Genomic DNA, 20,664 nt, shown 5'->3' on the forward strand with positions numbered 1-20,664 from the left:
CCAAAATGTGCACTTTTTGCACCACTACTAAAACCAGCTGCTCCTCCATGTCTTGTCTTTTCTTTAATGACCCTTATTGTGACAGTGGGGATGCTTGTTGCCACATGCTGTCAGATTTTCAGTGCTGTTCAACTTTGGGACAAAGAATCAGTGGTTTAGGGCTGGGATGCCTGCATTTTTAACTCTGATTTTCCACTGATCTAATTCTTCTGAGCATTGCAACTTTACCCAATGGAGGAGGCTGCGGGATAGAAGGGGTAGCAGGGGTCCTCTGCACTCTCTCGTATGTTAGTCTTCTTGGAAGCTACATGAGCCCATCTGCTGCTGAACAGCACCTTTCTCCCTTCTCTCCACTGTCTTCTGTGACTCACTGACCCCATGTTCATGGCTGCTCTGCTGCCTCAAGGAACTAACCTAAGAAGGGGGAACTGCATATCTAAGCATAGGGAGAGATGAGGGACCATAGGTCTTTTCCCTTCCCCCAGTCCCAGGAAAGAGAGTTCATGCAAGATAGAAATGCTCTTGCTTTAGAGAGGAGATTGGGGATACAGGCACAAGCCAGGGAAAAGGGTGCCTTGTTAAAAAAGGAGGATAAGTCCAAAGTGTGCAAAGTGCTGTAGAATGGGACTGAAGTCTTGCAAGGGAAGTCACACAGTGGTATAGGCCCCTGGAGTATTTTTCTGGGCTAGGAATGCTTCTGCACTTTACTCCATGGAGCTGGTGCATTATCCTCCTTTCCTGTGTTATGACTTTTAAATTAGTATGCCTCTCCAAGTTTTAATCTTTTTCTTATCATGAGGCTGTTGGGTGGAATTAAATCCTAACTCACATCCATCTGGGAGCTGAAAATGTCAGTGGGGGCTAAGAAGGCTAAGTCCCTGCTGAGGGACCATCATGTTGAGACATGCTCCACACTCTTGATGGTACAGCTATTGGAGGCAGAGGATGTTCCTGCTTTGTTGTAGCCCATGGGCGGTGGATGTCAGTATAGTGTGATGCAGATGGGGACAGATGTCTGTCACAGATAGGACTCTGACCGAGTGAGCTTTCTGCCTGTCAAAGCACCTGCAGGAGCACAGCTTGGACAGAAGCTAACAGGAAATGTCAATACAGAGAAAAAGAGGACACCAAATGATGTTGTATGCCCAGCTTGCAAACATCACCAGATAAACCCAAGCTTGGCCCCAGGGACACCTCCAAAACAGCCCTCTGGAACTGACATGTTTATTGCCGCTTTTCTTTATTTTTTTTACCCCTTTTTTTCAACCTAGGGCTGCAGCTGAAGTCTCCAGCAAAGGACCATGTCAGAGCCCCAGCTGTGCTTGCATCTCCTGCAATAGGAATGCCTTTTATCAATGCATGGCTTAAAACTGGGTTCCTAAAAAACCTGCTTTGCATGGGAAAGGGAGAGTGTGGACCAACTACTCACACTTAGCAATGCTTGCAAAGTGAAACTGTCTCACTCGGGACCAAAAGGCAGACAAGGGGATAAGGATGACCTGCTTCCACTGTGTCTTTTGTTATCCTGGTGGGAGGACACAAGGCATCTGTGCAGTTTGCTGTCTCAGTCGGGCAGTGGGTCAGTTGTTCCAAGCAGGGTCACAGCCAGTCATCCTAGCAAGGGCTGAGGTGGTGTTTCCATTTGATACCATGACTCAGGAATTTAAAAGGGAATTTTAAAGGTTCTTGGGAATTCTAAAGGTTCTCAGGAATTTTAAAGGATTTGAAAGCTTTCCACCACTCTGCTTTCAAAAGAAGGTTTTTACTGTGCTTGCTTATGGTTCTGATGCTTGGAGCAAACAGATGTTTGTTTAGAAATAGGTCAGACTTCCCAGACTCATAGGAAATACTCTCTGTTTTATTTTGCACTGTTTAGTACTCAAAGCTAAGCACACAAATCGTCCCTGTGAATAGCCCGAGCCAGTCCCCCACCCAGAGCACTTCTTGCTCATGCTGAGAGGTCTCTCAGAGTGTAAGTGGTGAGAGACCATCTGTGCATGAGCTGGAGAAACTTATGTAAATATTGCTGCTTTGGGGCTGGTATTTAGAAGGTACTGGGCTAAATGATTTATTAGTGCACTCAGACACTGAGAGGGTTCTTCTCAGGTTGGCTTTTATCACTGACACCTTCTTATGGTGTCTTACTTACTGGAAAATTCCTAGTAACCGGATAGCAGGAGGGAACTGCAGCCCCAGGTCATGTAGCTTATGAGCATGTGCTGGAAGCTGTGCAATTCCTCACAGCATGGGACAATGAAACCCACAAGCACAGCCATCCAGGAGGAATGGCCTTGCACTAGTTAAATCTGATGGGAGAAACTGCAGCCTCTGCACTAGTGGCAGCTCAAAGTTTCTCCCTCAATAGTTTATTTCTCTTATTTTTGCATAGGGGCTGAGTTAGAGGTGCCAGTGCAGCAGTCAGAAATTACTTGCTCCTGTACAGATAGATCCTGAGCAGCCACCCTCAGAGACTGGCTGGACCCTGTGTGTCTGTAAGCCTTCCTTGTATAAGAGAAAATCCTTCATTTAGAAACCTCAATAGTCTAAAACTCATTTAATATCAGACTTTAGGTCACTTATTCATTCCTACTGCATTCAGCAGGGCAGAGCCCCAGACATGTGGGGTTAGGGGTTGCTGGCTCCAGCAGCCCAGCAGGTAAAAATAGTCTTTAGCCAGGTTTAGCATGAATTCCAAAGTGGCAAACACACAAAACCTGTACACATGTGGCCAAACAGCACAAGCCAGTGTTGTGGTTTAACCCCAGCTGCCAGCTAAGATGCTCACTCACTCCTATCTGATGTGATGGGGGAAGAGAATCAGAAGGCTAAAAGTGAGAAAACTCATAGGTTGAGATAAAGACAGTTTAATAGGAAAAGCAAAAGTCACTCACAGGACCAAAGCACCACAAGGAATTCATTCACCACTTCCCACTGGCAAGCAGGTGTTCAGTCACCTCCAGGAAAACTAGGCTCCATCACACCTAACAATGACTTGGGAAGGCAGATGGCATCATTCTGAATGTTCCCACCTTCCTTCTTCTTCCTCCAGCTCTATATGCCGAGCATGATGCCATATGGTATGGAATATACCCTTGGTCAGTTGTGGTCAGCTGACCCCTCCCAACTGCTTGTGCAATCCCAGCCTCCTCGCTGGCAGGGTGCAATGAGAAGCACAAAAGGCCTTGACTCTTTGTAAGCACTGCTCAGGAATAACAAAAACATCCCTGTGTTATCAACACTGTTCTCAACATAAATCCAAAACACAGCCCTGCACCAGCTACATTGAAAAAATCAACTCTATCCCAGTCAAAACCAGCACACCCAGAAAACAAAGCACTTGCACAAGCAGCACAGTTGTAGTCCTGCCCTCCTCTGTGTCCGATCAGCATGAAGGTCCATGTATGGGAAATACATACACACACACCATGTAGGCAGGAACTGTCCTCACATATCCAATCTATCTGGTAGCTGCTGGCACCTGGGGGGCACAGGACCCCCTTGAGGGCTCCAGCCCCACTCAGCTGCAGGCACACAAACTTCCTTTGTGTTTATAAACACACACACACATACACATACACACACACACACACACACACACACAGAGCTATGGACCCCTCCAGCAACCAGTCACGGACACACAGCCTACCTGGCTGGCCCTGGATGCTCTCATCTCCCTTTGTGCACACCCCTCACCCAGATCTCGTAGTGAACCCCAGACCCCACACTCTCCCCCACGCTTGGTCTGGAACCCATGCCCCTGCCAGTAACCAATACCTCCAGCTGTCTCACAGGCAGGGACAGACAAACATCTGGCCTGGGCTATCTCTGCTTTGATACCTGGCTCCCAAGCCACCTATTTCACTTGCCTGCCAGCAACAGTAGGGACCTTCTACCCAGGGAAATAGTTGGAAACAGAGTTTAATGAGCAGACAGGACAGATGGCAGCAATGAGGTACAGGGCGAGCCAGATGAGTATAGTGACCAGTCACAGTTAGCATGCAGTGGTCTCTTATATCCCATAATTCTCCCCCACTTGTTATTCTCCAAACCACCATGATCCCTCCCTTTTGCCACTTTTGATTCCTCCCCATAACATCCTGTAAGTTTGTTCCATCCCAAGATGCTGTTCCTTGCATCTCACAATGTGCCAAACCCCTCAGGAGAGCCTCTCCTGAGGTGACCCCCTGATAGATGTCACCCTTGGCCCACGGGGCTGAGGTTCCCCCAGGACAGCCCTGCAAAGGGCAGGGAGGGACTCATGTTCCCAGTGAGGTTATAGGGACTCCCCACCTGCTGTCCTCCCTCTGTGCTCCTCTTAGGGGGTGGTGAACCTTTTGCGACATAACAACATGAGGTCTGACATATGGAAAACTTTGCCGTCTCAGGTTACTTTGAAAGCTTTGCTTAAATAAAAGCATAAATTTATACAATTTTTTTATTTTAGGGGCTGCAGCTTTGTTGATACAACAACTGTGGGCTTTGCCATGACCCCAAAAGCAATGCAGCAATGAATTTGGGAAAGTGGAATGGTCTGAAAACACAACCAAAATACCTAAATGCACACAGATAAATAGTAAAACCAGAAGAGTGCAGAAGGGCTGTCAGTAAGCCAGGAAAGCCATGGAATTTCATATGTTGAAAATTCATCAAACGTCCTTGATATAAAGTTACATGCAGGCCACTTCTGAGCAATAAATGAGTCTGTATTATCCCAAAGCCTTAAAAAAGCTGAGTAGGTTAGTGAGTGGGCAGCTTGGAAATCCTCCTTGAAAAATTCTTCCTTTTGGCATCAACCATGGCCAAGGAGTATCAGGTCTTTTATGTTGTAGCTTTTTTTTACCTTCAAAAAAATGAGATGTGCATAGCAGCAGATATGCTGCTTGAGAACTGCAGAGACAGCAGCCACACACATAATCACATTATTTTATTTTTCTACGCTCTGTTTCTGATATTTTCCCACTTGCATGATTTATTCTTGGCTAGTATGTAGCTCAAATCTATTAAAAAGATGCAGTTCCCTTTGTCTAAGTGGTAAAAATATACAAAAAAAGAGGTAACTAAGATTTAAAATACACTAAGCCAATTTGAAATATCTGATTCAACAGCCACCAGTTGTATGATAGTACAAGGAAAGCCACTAGAGTAGGTTAATACAGATATGTGTTTTGAAAGTGGATGTAGAATAGGCCAGGATCTGACGAGACAGTCTTGGGCCATTCTTAACATGCTTCTCTGGGGAAATGGAGTATTTTCACATAAAACTCCCCACACAGGGGTTGCCTTTGCCAGTGCCCCAACCTACAGCTGAGCTTTCTGCACTGGGATGAGAATTACAGCTTTCTAATTGCTGAACTCCATCATGTTTTAGTGTGTCTTAAGTCTCTTGCCCTTTGAAACAAGATCCCCTTTTGAAAACATTTCAAGTTAGTCTGAACCAAAAGCCTGAATCCAGGCTTTTGAGAGAGATGGGAAATTGCTACAGAAAATATTTTACCACCAGGAATGCAGGTGATGGCCCTTGGCAGGCAAGCATCGGTTTTGTCCCTGGAAAGGTATGTATATCTAGGACATGGAAGAGTTGAGCAGATTAAAGAGGGGTGCTGCCTCTAGGTAGCAAATTAGAGTGGCAGAAGAAATGTTTGTTTTTGGGAGACTCCTGTGAGTCTCATAACTGTATGTGGAAGGCAGTTCCCTCTAGAAGAACGACTCTGCTTACTACAGCTAGTGGGTGTCTTTGCTGGGTGTAAAGAGCTGCCATGGGTTATGGGGACATGGGTGAGAGCCCCTAGATTAGGTCATGTTGAGTTTACAGACCCATTTGGAATAATCATTTGTAGTCTCTCTGGGTAATTTATAAATGCCTTAAGTCTTAGTGTTCCTGTTCTCATGTCCTTCCCAGTTCAGTCCTGAGATAAACAGATTCTGCAGAAGTTTTCTTCTGAGAAATCCCATGAGATTTATTTTTATTTATACCGAATTGGAATTTTTTTACATTACAAAGGGAAATATACTTTTAAAACAATTGTTTCAGTGGCAGTTCACATTTGCTCTAACACAAATGCCTTTATAAATGAATCCTATTCTGTGAGGAGATCGTGTATGCAGTAACTTTAAACAGCTGGCACAGCCTGGAGACCACCAGTCTCCACAGCACATACCTGTCTTTTAAAAAAAAGTATTGATCACATTTAATGACTTAAAAATAAGTCATATATTTCCATATATTTCCATAATGCTATGGTAGAACAGTTTGGTCACCTGATATCTTGACAAAAATTTCAGAAAAGCCTCTTTTTTTTATCCTTAGGGTGGAGAAGAGCCTCAACGAAGTCTTGATGAGTGCAGTTGTGGAGGGGCTTACCAGTAAGCACCACTAACCCTACTCCCCTGGCTCAGTGCTATCCTTTAACTAAAGCAGAAGATGGAGCAGATGAGACATATATGCAATTCCTTTCTCAGGAATGCATAATACTTTTCAAGAGTAATCATTAAGAAAATACTCAATATTCAGAGGCTGAGCAATAAAAAGGGTTTTTTGACAGACCTCACCACCAGTTAACTCTTTCAACACAGGCTTGAGAAAAAGAGAATCACATTTCCAATGATTTCATGTGCTTCTCTATTATAGACCAAAGGAGAAGTAGAGGGAAGTATGGCTAAAAAAATATTCTTTGTAACTTTTTACATTTCCTTTTTTCCTTGCTTAAGTGTCAAAGTATTAGGATTAAACTTCAAAAGTCCCATTGGTGTCTCTGAATTATTTTTCAAGCATTTAATGATTTATTAGCAATTAATAGAGTGTGCTTGGCAGGCGAGCAAACTATAAAGTATTCAGTTGATACCCAGCAAGCAAAACATTTTAGAAATGCGTATAAAGAGCACAGTGATTTCAGAGAGGGTTGTCATGATGAATTTAAATTTCTTGCCAGCCTCTATTAATTTGACAGTAGTAATATAAACTGAATTTCATTAGGACAAGGTGAAATACTTCAAGAAGTCTAATATTTCAAATCCAATTATTTTAGATTTAATTTCATGGAAAATTTTGCTTTTTTGTTCCAAAGTGGAACACTACTGTGACTTAAGATGCTGGATATTTCCATGTAATAGAAATAAGAAATTAGGTTTTCTGATTTGCAACTATTAGTGTCTTGGTTCTCATTATATTCATCCTTATATTTGTGTGAGAGAGTACCTGTATTTTTGCATACTACCTTAAGTAAAAGAAAATTTGAATTAAAATAATTGCCTCTTCTAGGACATCTGTTCAACATTAAAAGAGTATCAACTCATTATCTGATACACATTATCCAAGATAATGTTAGCTTTTTTTCTCATTTTATGCTTCTTTTCAATTGCTGCTTAAATTCCCAAGCTCTCTGAAATGGTGAGTCATTAGGAATGTAATTTCAAAGACTGTATTTAATCTCTTTATCTTTTCCCACAACTGATTTACCCAAGGGCACAAGTAAAGCACATGAAGCATATTCCTAAAGGTCCCTAAATTGTTATTTCTTTCTTATCTAGCCTTATTTTATTCTCACGTTATTTAAAACTGCTCTAAAAAGACTCATCGAGTTGGTAATTTTGACTGTGAGGGAATTGAGCAGCTTTTATCACCACATGGATTTGAGCTGATGACTGGATCTGAATTTTTTCTCCTCTGCTTCTTGTTTCATGTGTGTCTGATCCATAGCACAGTCTCCTGTCTATTCCTTCTGGCTTTGGAGTACAGGCATGTAAAGGTTTTGTCCTTTCTATCACTATGCTTTTTTCTTAAAGCCTTCTCCACACAAAACTGTTGTCTAAGTAGAAACCATATCAGGTAAGGTATTAAGTAAGTGAAAACAAATTCATTCAAAACAGTTATTAAAGTTGGTGACTATCAAAAATGAAAAAAAAAACAAACCCAAAGACCTAACTGATCTCTGCTTTGAAGTTTAAAACCCTAAGTAAGAATGTAAACCACTTAGAAATAAGAAGGGAGAAAAAGGGAGATCTTCTGTATTTCCAAATTATGGTTAATATTATATTTATTCTGGTACAGTAGCTGAAATATATTAATATGTGTCATCACCATATGGTAGTAGTAATCTTTGTAGAAGAAACTGGTGGAATAGAGGTAGATGGGGAAGTTTTCCTACCATTATTTCTGGAGATATTTTCCTCATTTTTCTTGTCTGAATATATCACATATGTCATCAGATTGTATTTAAAACTTTGCTGGTGCATTGGCTGGTTCCAAGTGTGGTCACTTATCGGTATAGGGAGTACGTACCAAATGTTGCTGTTCTGATTTGGTTTGAAGATGCCTTCCTAACAAATACATGCTTTCAGCTTAAATCAGCTTTACCCTCTGTAATGAAAAACCTTTCTCCCATGTTGACCTGAAGCTCCATCTAATTTTTCTAATAAGTGGCTAAAAAGGAGCCTTGGCTATAAATGAGACTGATAAGCCTTGTTCATGGCTGCAGCTGGAATGCAGACAAAAGCCATCCAAGGACAAGTGGTCTTCAAATGTCCTTCTCAAAGTTCCTGCTGGGCAGGGTTATCTCCCACCATTGCCAAGTGTGGGAGACATGTGTCGCTGCCCTTGACTGGAGGCTCCTAGTGCCTCTCTTCACAACGAAGATGATACAGTAATTCCTCCCAGCCACCTGGATGTCCATGTGGCTCTGCTGTGATGATGCTTGCACCTCAAGCACTGCCCAGGATGCCAAATGTCTAGCCACACACGTATCCTAAAAAATATTCTGAAGAGGAGAAGCAGATTTTGAAAGAATGGGAGATGGAAGAAAATTGTAACCCAGAAAAAAAATCTCCTATCAATATGACCATCGAGGGGAGATTTATCTATATTTACAGGACTCATAAATTCAAACTTGATGATCAAAACGCATTGTGTATTGCTATAACACATCCCTGTCCTAAGATACAGCAACCCAACCTGTGCTGACCCATCACTTTGTAGCCTGTAAAATAATTCACAGAAGATAACACTGTTTATATCATCTAGAGCACATAATTTTTTCATGTGCTGACATACAGGAACACAGACTGCAAAGCACAGACTAAAGAAGCAAGAGGAATTCTGAGGAAAATGCTTTACATTTGTTTTTATCCAAAGAAACTACATGGACCTAAAGCAAGCATGGTCCACCTTCCATTGAGGTAAACTTTGGGCTTGTTTCTGCATTGTCTCATTCCCTCCCTTGGTAGTTAGGTGCTCATACTTGCACACAGAGAATACTCCTGGAAATTTTATGCTCACTCTGTGCAGGAACAAAGCAAAGACCGACTCTGTTCAGATCGAGCAGTCTTTCTGCACTAAGACACAGGATTCATCAGCTCCTTCCAAATTTTTCACAACTGATTGATTTGAATACAGCAAATCCCTTTCCTGAGGATTGGGGCCAATGTTTATTATTTCTAAAAACAAGAGTCCACTGATACCCCATACCATGATGATACCATCAACAAGCACCTCGTCACTCCCTTCTGCTCCCTCCTCTGTTCTTCCCCTGCCTATGATTTTGTCCTCTTCTATTGTTTTTCTTTTTTCTTTTGACAGGAGTTTCTAATTATCAGCAAACAGATATTGTTTTCCTCCTGCTTCATTAGGGACAAGGCATTCATCCTTTCTGCATGAGAAAGGCAAAGTTCAAAAGCACAACTAATTAAAAGCAACTAATGATCAAGTTGGCCTCGAAGGCACTGCAGGAAATGCAGTTTGCCTGCGGACATTTTACCAACAGTCTGTATGACTTCTGTGCTCCAAGCAGCTCCCAAAATGGCTTTTAAACAAAGGCTTGCTTCTCAGGCTGAGATCCCTTTGCAGGCCCGGCAGATAACACTCTGGAAGTGCTAAAGCCATCACCTTGCCATCTTTATGTTTTTGGGAACGACACTAAGCCACTGACTTGAAGGTTGTACAATTGTTGGGCCCATACCAGTGTCTGAACATCACAGGTTTTAATATATGCTAAGAATCACTAGGAATCCAGGGGCAATGGATGCACGGTACTCCAGTAGTCCAGAAGGAGCTCTGCTGGAGCCTCTGAGCATTACCTTGATCTGAGTTTGGAAAAACTGACTTTCAGAAGCCACTTCAGCCCCTTCCAGTGAGGATTGTTTTTGATGTCAAATGGATGTGTTCTTAGGTATCACTGTTTCTTTGAAGGTTCTTACTACATGAATGTCAAGTCTTCAAGCTCTTCCAATCATGGCTAATGTCATATCATTATTTATCTACATATCTACAAGAGGTACAAATCCTAGCATCAATTATGCTAATTTCCCCCTTATCTCATAAAATGAGAAGAGGCACCATGAATCCTAACACAGACAAGAAGAGGAAACTAGAAGACATCTGCAGCTGTCCTGGCTGTTCTACCAGATGATGGATGCATGACCCAACAGGCACTGACCGCTATTCAGAGATTCTCCTTTGCATACTCACACCTGAAGAAATTTCTCCCACTCTCCTAAATTCTGAATATTGGCTTCATGTAAGACAGCAGGCAATTGTCCCAGCCCCCTCCAAAGAGACAGGCCTACTTCAGGCTACAGCTTTTATCCCAAATTTCCTTTCTTTTTCAGTGCTTATAGATGTGGAAAAAACCACCTCAAAACCACAGTCCACTCCTCTGACAGCACAGCTGACTGCAATCACAATGTGCTGCTATGCCATGAAGAGGATAGAGATAGCCAATGTTAATTATAAATGTAACAATATTTAAAGTTATTTTTTTAGCAGACTTTCTTTACTGGCTCCCTTTTTCCTTCAATTCCTCTGGGCTAAAGACATGCTATTGCAAGAATTTGCTAAAAAAGCAGGTAAACTGTAATTAGAAGTGACTGCATTTAGTAATCTTTAACTGAACTTCTAAAATTTACAAATTTCACTCATCTTTTTGGTACCCAATCTTTGGGATTTTCTCTTATTTTTTGGAAGGGAAATCAGTCTGCTTCTATTCTTGTTTCTAGACATTTTTTAAAGTGATCTCTTTGAAGATGAAACACTTTTTCTGTCATTAGAAGAGCTAGACAAGAGATCTACAGTTTTTAAATCTACAATTTTAAAAGCAATTAAAGTCTTACAAAAAATTGGCTAACTAAAAAGGAAAGGGTAGCTCTTGCACTGTTTGAAGCACAAAAGCAGTTCCTTACTGTCCTCTAGTGGAGTAGTAATATCCTCACAGACAATATCTGCTCCTTTCTGCTTGTAACTAAATCTGCTGCCCCTTGGTGAGCAACCCTTCCAATTTACTGCTTCTACACTTCATGACTTCATTGGCATCTCTCACAGTCCTTCTTGTATGTGAAGAGGTTCTGCTCTGCATATGCCCCCCTCTTCTATATCACAGTTCAACTTGCACAGTGAATAATTTATCCAACTTTCTACTTTGCCCTCCACCCTTTCTCAAAATACAAAAAGGCTGAATGAAATGGGACCTAGCAGAACCCCACCGTAATTTCCTCCTGTTGTGATGATTTATGTACCTTTAAACGGGTATTATCTAGGAAAGGTCTCTTCATTTTGTGCCATGACTTGGTTCTCCTGTGAGCTGTCAGATGAACCGTGCTTTGACACCTTCAGAGTCCAAAAGACCATCAGAATGGCACCTTTAAAAAGTGTCATCTTTTCACATCGTACTTATCCATAGTCTGAAAATCTTGCTTGTTATACTCTTACCAATTAGCCTATTTTCCAGTACTCTATAAAACTCATCAAGCTGCAGTACCACTGAACTCCTTCAAGTCTTTTTTAAAGCCTGGTGGCAGAATTGTCACTTTTTTCTCCTTAACCACTAAAGCTGCTCTGAATGCCAGGTTCCATGCTGCAGTGAGGGATTTAGCAGTTTCTTCTCTCACTTTCCAATCCATGGGAGTGGGCTCCAGTTCTGGCTGCCATTGACTTTCTCTGCCATTTCAGTTTACAACAGCTCTACTCACCCACCCTACAAAGGAAGGTTCTTATGCACTTCCATAATGAACACAGCTGTAAAAATCCCAATTTTTCTCATTATCTTACCTTTAAATGTTCTAATTGTCGTTTGATCTTTTACTTTACAAGCTTACTGTGAAGTTTGTTCTTTCTCATAGTTCTTTAAAATAGGATTTATAATTAATTCTTTCAGAAATGTTCTCAAACAGCCTATTTCATAGCAAATTTTACATTTGATGTAAAATGATGAGTTACAATATGCCTCCAACTTTTCTTATTGTGGACACAACTTCTACTTTGTAAAGATTCACCCTAGTTGAAAGCAGTCTCCTACCCTTCTTTTAGTGTTAAAAACTTTTTTTATGGATAAATATTTATTCAGAGCATTTAACAGTTCTCTTAAAACAATTTTCAAGATATCTGCAAGAATTCCACTTTTTGGCAGCACCCATTAATTTTCTTCAAAGTTTTTTTAATTTTCAGGAAACTAGACTTACCTTGGCATGGGTTCTTTGACTGTGTGCTCCAAGAAATGAACTTCTACAGTGTGTAAACATTTATTGTCAGCATGTGTTATAATATATAAGAATGACCAAAGATTTTAATTGTTATTTGGCTTTATGCCTTTGGTATGCCTTAGGATATACTCCTGGGAAAGTCTAAAGTAAATATATCAACTAAGCAGGTAGGATGGGGACAGTGCCTACTGTTATACCTTCTTCTGTCTTTCTGCAAGGTCTGTGATTTCAACCTAAGAGGATTTTGTGTTACTTAGTGTTACAGTTAAATTGATCACATTTTTTTTTTTAGTTTTTTTTTTTTAGGTCTATGCCCTATATCGTACTGATGGAAGCCTATTCAACCTAAGACGACTGAAGGCCCATACTAAGACCTTAAACCATCTGGTCCCTGAGCTGCTTTATGCTGACGCTGATACTGCCACCCTCGTCGCCCACACAGAAGCAGCTCTGCAGCGTTTAACATCCTGCTTTGCAGACGCTGCTGAGCTTTTTGGACTGGAAGTCAGCTTAAAGAAGACAGAAGTTCTCTATCAACTGGCACCTCAGGAAGTCTTCCATCATCCCCATATCACCATTGGCCAATCAGAACTCAAATCAGTCCAGCAGTTTAATTACCTAGGCAGCCTCATCTCCTCGGATGGTAAGATAGACAGAGAGAGAGAGAATAGGTTAGCAAAGGCATATAGTGCTTTTGGAAAGCTTCATAAAAGAATTTGGTGAAATAAACACCTGAAGAAAAGTACAAAGATCAGTGTTTACAGAGCCATTGTGTTGTCCACTCTTTTATATGGATCCGAATCATGGGTCATCTACCACCACCACCTGCGACTCCTAGAACGCTTCCATCAACACTGCCTCCGTACAATCCTAAACATCCACTGGTCAGATAATGTGACTACGAGTATTGAGGCTGTGTTGCTGAGAACACAGCTGCATTGGGCAGGGCACGTCTCCAGGATGAAGGACCACCGCCTCCCTAAGATCCTGCTTTATGGTGAACTTGCCACCGGCTGCCACAAGAGAGGAGCCCCGAAGAGAAGATACAAGGACTCCCTGAAACAACATCTCAGCCTTGGCCATATTCATCAACATAACTGGTCTACTCTGGCCTCCAGTCAGGAGGTCTGGAGACACACCATCTATAATGCTGCTGTTCCTTTGAGAACACATGCAGGATCACTCTCGAGGAGAAAAGACAATGCAGAAAGAATCAGGTCTCACCGATACTACCTAAGGAGTCCTTCTGCTGTGCCTTTTGCAACCGGTCTTGTCTCTCGTATTGGCCTTTTTAGCCACCAGCACGCTTGTAGCAAATGTGGGTAGAGTCCTTCCCAAATCTTCGTTCGCAAAGCCTAGCCATGATGATGCCCTGACCTCTCCACCGGCAGAACTTGCGAACATTTCTATATAACTACACCTGTAATCAAATGGTCCTATCCACCAAGTTTTTAAATACATATTTTTATACACACATACACACACACACACTCTCACACAAACACACACACACATATCAAATACAAGAATAGAAATTACAGATAAATTTATATATATAAAAATTTTTAAATATATAAATACTTGGAGTATCTGTACTTTCTATTATTTTATTTTGACTTAAGGCATTTAAATAGTTCCTTGCTTTATGATCTCTTTTTATAAAAAAGAGTTCTCACAGGTTGAACCTAACTCTGATTGTAGCTTCTTTATTCCTCCGTATCTTATAGGTAGGCAGACCAAAGATCACTAGGTAGGTATTACCCTGCCTCTGTTGATACTCTATGCTCTTACTTTCCAAATTCAAGTATCGAACTATATCGCCTGCTACAAAAAATTAATTTAAAATACCTCTGGACAATCCTTTGTAATCTAAGTGATGAGGATTGCTGTCCACTAGGAAAACTCTAGGCAGAGCTGTCACCCAAATTTAGAAATAACCATGCTTATCTCTATCAACAAGTGAGACACAGACATGCAAACAGGTCCAAATTAAGGAAAAAAAGAGAAATATTGGATATTCTAATTTAAATACTTAGGAAAACACGGTGCTATACATTTAACATCAAAATTTAAGAATGACACTTAGACTTCATGTTTTTCCTACCTCCAAACTATTAACAGTAGATACATTTCATATTTCATACAACTTTATTACAAGCAAATATAACCATTACTGCCATAATAGAAAGGCCATATAAGAAAATCCAGTGCAAAATAAAAGCACCCTAGAAAATCCACATTTCTGTTCCCATTAACAGACATTTACCCTTACAAGAATAACTGATTTCAGTGACTTAAAAGCAGTTACTCACTGACACAAAGTTTAGACAGGATTTGCTGGAATTTTAGCTGTTGACTTCAAAGGAAAAAAAAAAGTGGGAGACTCATTGTCTGACAGGTGCAAAAATTAATACAAAATGTATTAACACAATATGAAACAAACATACATTAAATAGTTTTTGTTTCCTGGTAAATCAGACTTTCAAATGAATTCTATAAAATTTACATATTCAATTAAACAATTTATCTATCATTGTGGAAAACATAGTCCTTTATTTCAAGTTTATATTAACTATAAATATCTACGGGCAGGAAAGATACGCTTCAAGTTGGCAGGTCTTACTTCCCCATCCTTTATGTCTTTTGCTCTTTGCCTTTTGGAGAAAACATCACAGCATAAGGCTGCCGTCTTTTTGGACGCTGACAGGGAGCAAGATCCTCTTTAATGTATCCTTAAAAGAATAAGAATAAATCTGAATTAAGAAATATAATATACAAACAGGCATAACTTTAGCTTAAATTTGTGTTTACCCCCAAAAAATAACTTGTGATTTTTAAGGCCTTTTGTGGCAACTGGTTCTAACTTCACAAAAAGTTATGAGATCCCAGGGTGTAATATCATTCATTAAAACACTCCTGTGCTTTCTAGTAGGTGAGTGCATAGTAATGCACTGCAGACAGTCAACACTGAAGAAGAAAATGGTAACTATGAATTGTTCAACTGTTAAAAAACAAAACTGCACTTTTCATTTTCTTTTCTACAGAAGAAAGTAACAAAGTATGCAAGCACTGCTAATTCAGTTGACTAATAAAAACTACTTTCAAAAATGTAAATCCTAGTCATGCAGAGAAACGGCACTTTAGGCACATGTGCTCTGTGGGTCTAAACAGTACATCCCTCTGTTTTCAGGGCACCCTTATTTATTGAAGACTTATCCACCTGGAAAAAGCCAAACATGAACCTACAGATCAAATACACCTTGAAAACTTTCTGATAAGAAAAGTGTATAGCAAATTTCTATATCATACTCAACTTAGCTAACACTGACAGTGAGCAGATTATGCAAGTCAATTACAGCACCTGGCTTTTGTCAAACCCTTACTGTTTATCAGGAACAACATCCACCGCAGTGAGAGTAGTAGATTCCTCCTTCATAGTTGGAAAATGCTGTCTATGTAACTCAGTTATTTAAAAAAAAAACCAACACAAACCACAATTGGTTCAAGATACCAATAAGAAGTACAAAATACATCTGTTGTACCCCACTACTTCAGAGTGATGGCTGCAATTGCTCATTGTGGGAACTCTCTCCGGTGTTTTGGAGTTCTTGCTGCACTGTTACATAATTTTTTTTTCCCAAGGGAGGGTTGATCTTAAGTCTGCTTCTGATATGCTTTTGAGGACCACTAACAACTGAACAGCTCTTATTCTAGCATAACAAGGAGACAGCCAAGAATTTTTAAAGAGTCTGTAAGCAGATTCCAAATGGGTAGTAACAAGTTATGTAAAAATCAAAGCTCCTTGTTCTGAAAGATTGGATAATACTGCAACACTACCACACAAGAACACATACACATCTCTGGCTACATTTTCCTATGCTTGATCTGACACTGTTGTTAGAAGATTAATTCTTCACAGCCAATAACAGATGCACAAGTAAAGATATCAGTAACTCAGAGAGTTCATATAGGGCCTCTCACCACTTCTGAAGAAATGTACATAGAGTGCACTACAAACTCACCATGTTTTAATATAACTAGAAAACCCTAATTTTTATACCAAGCTCTAGGATTTTGAAAAATTATTTAGGAAAGAACAAACTCCTGTGTAAAGAGAAGTCAAAAAAACCCCAAAACCCAAACAGCACAGTTTTTTATTGTCTGTAACAAGCAGGGTATATGTATTAAAAACTATTTAATCACACCCTACCTGCAACATACCCATTATCATGTGGTATTACGAAGCTCTAAAAATACTGACGAAGGACATAAATAGTGCTGCCTGTCTCTCCTCAGTAAGCAAAATCTCTCAGCCTTTGCCTCTGAAAACCCAGTTCTTGCTTTGATTCAAAGACATGTAGGGTTTTAATTAAGTTCTAGGAAAATCCCAATTACTTCTGCCTTCTCTATCTAGGGTCTAAGAAAGTTTTCATATATTCCTTTCTTAGGAGTACAGGAGCTGCTAAAAATAGACAATATTTATTTAAAATAATGGCTGCTGATAAGTAAACAGACCTCAATAGGACTGGGTGAGAAAGGCTACTAAATGAACTACAGATAATTTCAGGGAACCATTTCTGGTAAACAAAATCAGCTTTGAAAAGTGCTTTGTAAGATTTGTTTTTTGCACAGACCTCTTTCCATGCAGGTTTGGGTGGAAGGAAATCCAACCTCCCAGAAATTTTCAGGAGTATTTGGAGGAATGTAGCAAAATCTGTGTCTGGAACAGGAAGCTAGTTTCTTCTCTCTCTCTTCTTCTGGAATGTCTGCATAATACTAAATATTAGGGGGAAAAAACAATCCATGTTAACAAATTCATACATACACAGCAACTGCTTTACAAAATGACATTGTCAATCACTGTGTTTATTAACACAGTTATATAAAAATAATGGTGAGGATAGCCAAGAGTAGAGATTTGTTATCCAAGTGACAAATACCTGGCAATTATCCTAAAAGCTTACTGAATTTACAGATTATTTATGGTGGCAAATTTGTTAGCTTCCTATCTTTTAACATACCATAGGTACAAGGTTTATGCATGTGTATAATTGCTTATGTCAACCATTTTACTGACTGATTGTACAAATGTAAGTAGCACAGGTGTTGAAACAGATGGGAATTTTTAAAATTTATTAAGTTTCAGCTTGCATTTACAAATAAAAAAAGAATGAAGAAACACACCACGAAAGCCCCACTGCAGAATTATTTCATGTCTAAATTTATATCAGCAACAGCAAACTTAAGTAAAAATTCTTCCTTCTTAATAACCCTCTAATTAGGAGTAAATAAAGAGCTAGTTTAACTAGCTGACTGTCACTGGGACTCCACAAACTGCCAACCGCAAACTGTCTACAGTAAATTGGTTACTCTTTTATTCCTGTCAGCTGTACTGGAGGTTGCAAACACTTCAAACCTTTTTGCTGCATGTTCCCATGAGCAGCATCTAAGAAAGTTAGGGGTTTTTTTTCCATGCAGTTTTGTACAGTTTCAATTTGTAATTCTAGTTGTGTCTCCTAAAAATACGAATCTGGCACTTTGATATCAGAGAGTCCCAAAATATTTTCAAAGCAAATTCACCATGTGATTCAAGCGGCAAGCCAACAGTCACAGCGACACAAGAAACCTGACCCTTGTAGAAGTGGTAATACAATTCTACTGAAATGACAGTGTTACAATTCAAAAAGGCAAACTAAAGTTTAAAGCTCATTTGATCAACTGCAAAGTGATCTAGACTGGTGAAATCAGAAAAGGAAAAGGGGCCAATAGAGATTACTTCCTTTCCCCGACTACTAGTAGGATTTTGCATAAAAATCCTCCTTCAAAAAATCATGAGATATAAATATTGATGATTGTATAGAAAAGAGTAATTGCAGCTCTGAATATGTCAGTGTCAAAACTGCATGAACTAGGAAAAGCAGACTTGTTTCATTGTGTGATTCTGTAGTCCATGGAAACTGCAACTCTACCTAAAACAGGTACATTTTCTCCCCTCCCCAAATCAATTCAGACTTCGTGCCATTTTACAAAGTGTGAGACCAGAACATACTCTGCTCTCTCCCTTATTAGTACAGGCATCGGATCTAGTAACATGTGGATCTCCCAGTCAAGAACACAGATTTAGGTTGTTAGCAGGTTGTAACCAAAATTCAGGTTATGGTCTGTCTACTACGAAGTCCTGGAATGTGGGACAGAATAAACAGCCCATTCCATAGATAATATTCAGGAATTGTTATGAGCCCCTAATAAAAGGTTCTTCAAAACTTTTTGAGTCAAAGTCCAGGATCAGTCACTGAATTTGTGGACACTTCATTTGACAATGTTTGCCACTGTCTTATAAAACGTTCCCTTAAAGCAGAAAAAGCCTATGCCAAGACCAGAACTTAAGTGGGTATCATCAGTAGCTTGGGGATTGAGTCAGATAGATTAAGGTTACTTTTCCAGCTAGACTTCAGAGACCCAGCTGGAAAGATGTTTGTGTCACTCAGTTAAATATCTAGAAACTAATGAAAGAGGAGGAACACATCTGGAACACATCAATTTTCCCTGCAAAAGGTAAGAACATGGTGTAAAGTCAGCAAAATTAATTATAGAATTCTACAATATCTGAATAAGCCAAATAATACTAAGTCTTATTTAGGGATAATTAGCAGTGCTCCATATTTTTGTCTTGTAAATAGCCTGAAAATTTAGAAATTGACCTACTAAAAGTTTGTAATGTGGTGCATTTTTTTAATTAAAACATTTAGATTGGTAAGGGGTATTTATAGATCCAACAATGAAAAATACAGTACAGTTCAGTGGCAACAAAAAATAAAAAGATCAATCAAATAACAAGACAAGCATGTTTTAAATAGAAATTAGAAAGTAACTTTTTTTCTTTGGCTTGTTTAGAAATCTATTAGGGTTGACAGAGAATGAGAGAGTTATGTATGTCAGCTAAACAGCAATAAGAACTCTCAGCTGTTTTCTAGATTGATTTCCCTGTCCACAGTGTTTTCAGTCTGCACAAAACATTCGAGCTAGGGTTTTCCATGTGTGAAGATAGGCAATATCTCATCCTGCAGTGTCTTCTCTGTAAAATAACTGTTTACAGAACTCTACAATTTCAAGTCTCAGAAAGGGAACAAACCCTTAAAACATGCATCCCATTAGTTTAGCATAAAGTTACTTAAGAATAATTTCTGTAATCTAAATGCATATAAAAACATCTGACCGATTCTGCTACTCATCCAAAGTGTAGCTAGACTTTATAACCACACTAACAAATGTTACTTTTACAAGCTACCAGTAACTGCTGCCTACAATCTTTCTCTGATAGCATTGCAAAGTCATAACAAACCAAGATGTCTTATCAAAAGTTCTACACTGTAAAGTGAATGAGATGCTTCCACAATTTTAAGATAAGCACTTTTAAAGGACTGTAATATCAGTCTGCTGCGGTATGTGCAGAAATTAAATCTGTCAGGTCTTCTCAGAGTGATGGGTAACTCACCCTACTCACATCGCTTGCAGCACCCAGCCAGAAACAATTGACTGAATTCTACCCAGTCCCTAAATATTTCCTTAGACTTTGGTGACTTTTCAAACCCACATGGCTAATCAGTAAGCCAAAACTTTTTAAAAGCATCATTTATGCTTTATCCAATACTCCCTTCTTCCATAGGCATTTAATTCAAAGCTAGTTTTATTATTGTGCAATGACAGAGCCAAGCATTCCCTACATTCCAAGACATTCATCTTGAATGGTGTAGACTTAAAAAAAACCTCAAAAAACCAAAATCAACAACAAAACCACACTTTCCTGACACTTAATGTAAAAACCTACTATTACGAAACTAGAGCTGTGAATGTTTTCAGACACCACAGTTACCATACTAACTTGACAGAAAGTAATAAGAACTGCATTTGCAGAGAGAAGATCTGCAGGTTACAGAAACAGGAAATTAAAACACTAACCACATGGCTCTTGAACCAAGAAATAGACTGAAGGTTTGGGGTTTTTTTTTGGTTTTGTTATTTTCCAATATCTTGTTTTCTTTCAAACTCTTTAAATCAAACATATTTTTGAAAATGGTGTTTATAGTTATAAAACTTAAATATTTGTATTTAATGAGTTTCACCAAAACTATTTTTCAGGAATGTGTTTTAATTAAAAATATAGTCTTATAAATTTCTTCAGCTAAGTAAATGGGACTT

At 39.5% G+C, this 20,664-nt stretch overlaps 1 protein-coding gene across 6 annotated transcripts in view; it reads right to left on the bottom strand.

The window, feature by feature from the left end:
- Positions 1–14,045: 14,045 nt before the first annotated feature.
- RBBP8 (RB binding protein 8, endonuclease) overlaps positions 14,046–20,664 on the bottom strand; it is a 43,985-nt gene continuing 37,366 nt past the window's right edge. For 5 of the 6 annotated variants that reach the window (XM_027675259.1, XM_027675268.1, XM_027675238.1 and 2 more), the window contains exons 18-19: positions 17,100–17,241; positions 14,047–15,197 (exon numbers count right to left, since the gene is read on the bottom strand). In XM_027675259.1, the coding sequence (XP_027531060.1) occupies positions 15,100–15,197; positions 17,100–17,241 (240 nt within the window). In that variant the 3' untranslated portion in view covers positions 14,047–15,099. Of the gene's footprint in view, positions 15,198–17,099; positions 17,242–20,664 lie in introns of all 6 variants that reach the window. The other variant, XM_027675277.1, reaches the window with a different exon arrangement.

This window comes from Neopelma chrysocephalum, unplaced genomic scaffold, assembly GCF_003984885.1.
Source record: "Neopelma chrysocephalum unplaced genomic scaffold, ASM398488v2 Primary Assembly neopelma1_22, whole genome shotgun sequence".
Taxonomy (NCBI): domain Eukaryota; kingdom Metazoa; phylum Chordata; class Aves; order Passeriformes; family Pipridae; genus Neopelma; species Neopelma chrysocephalum.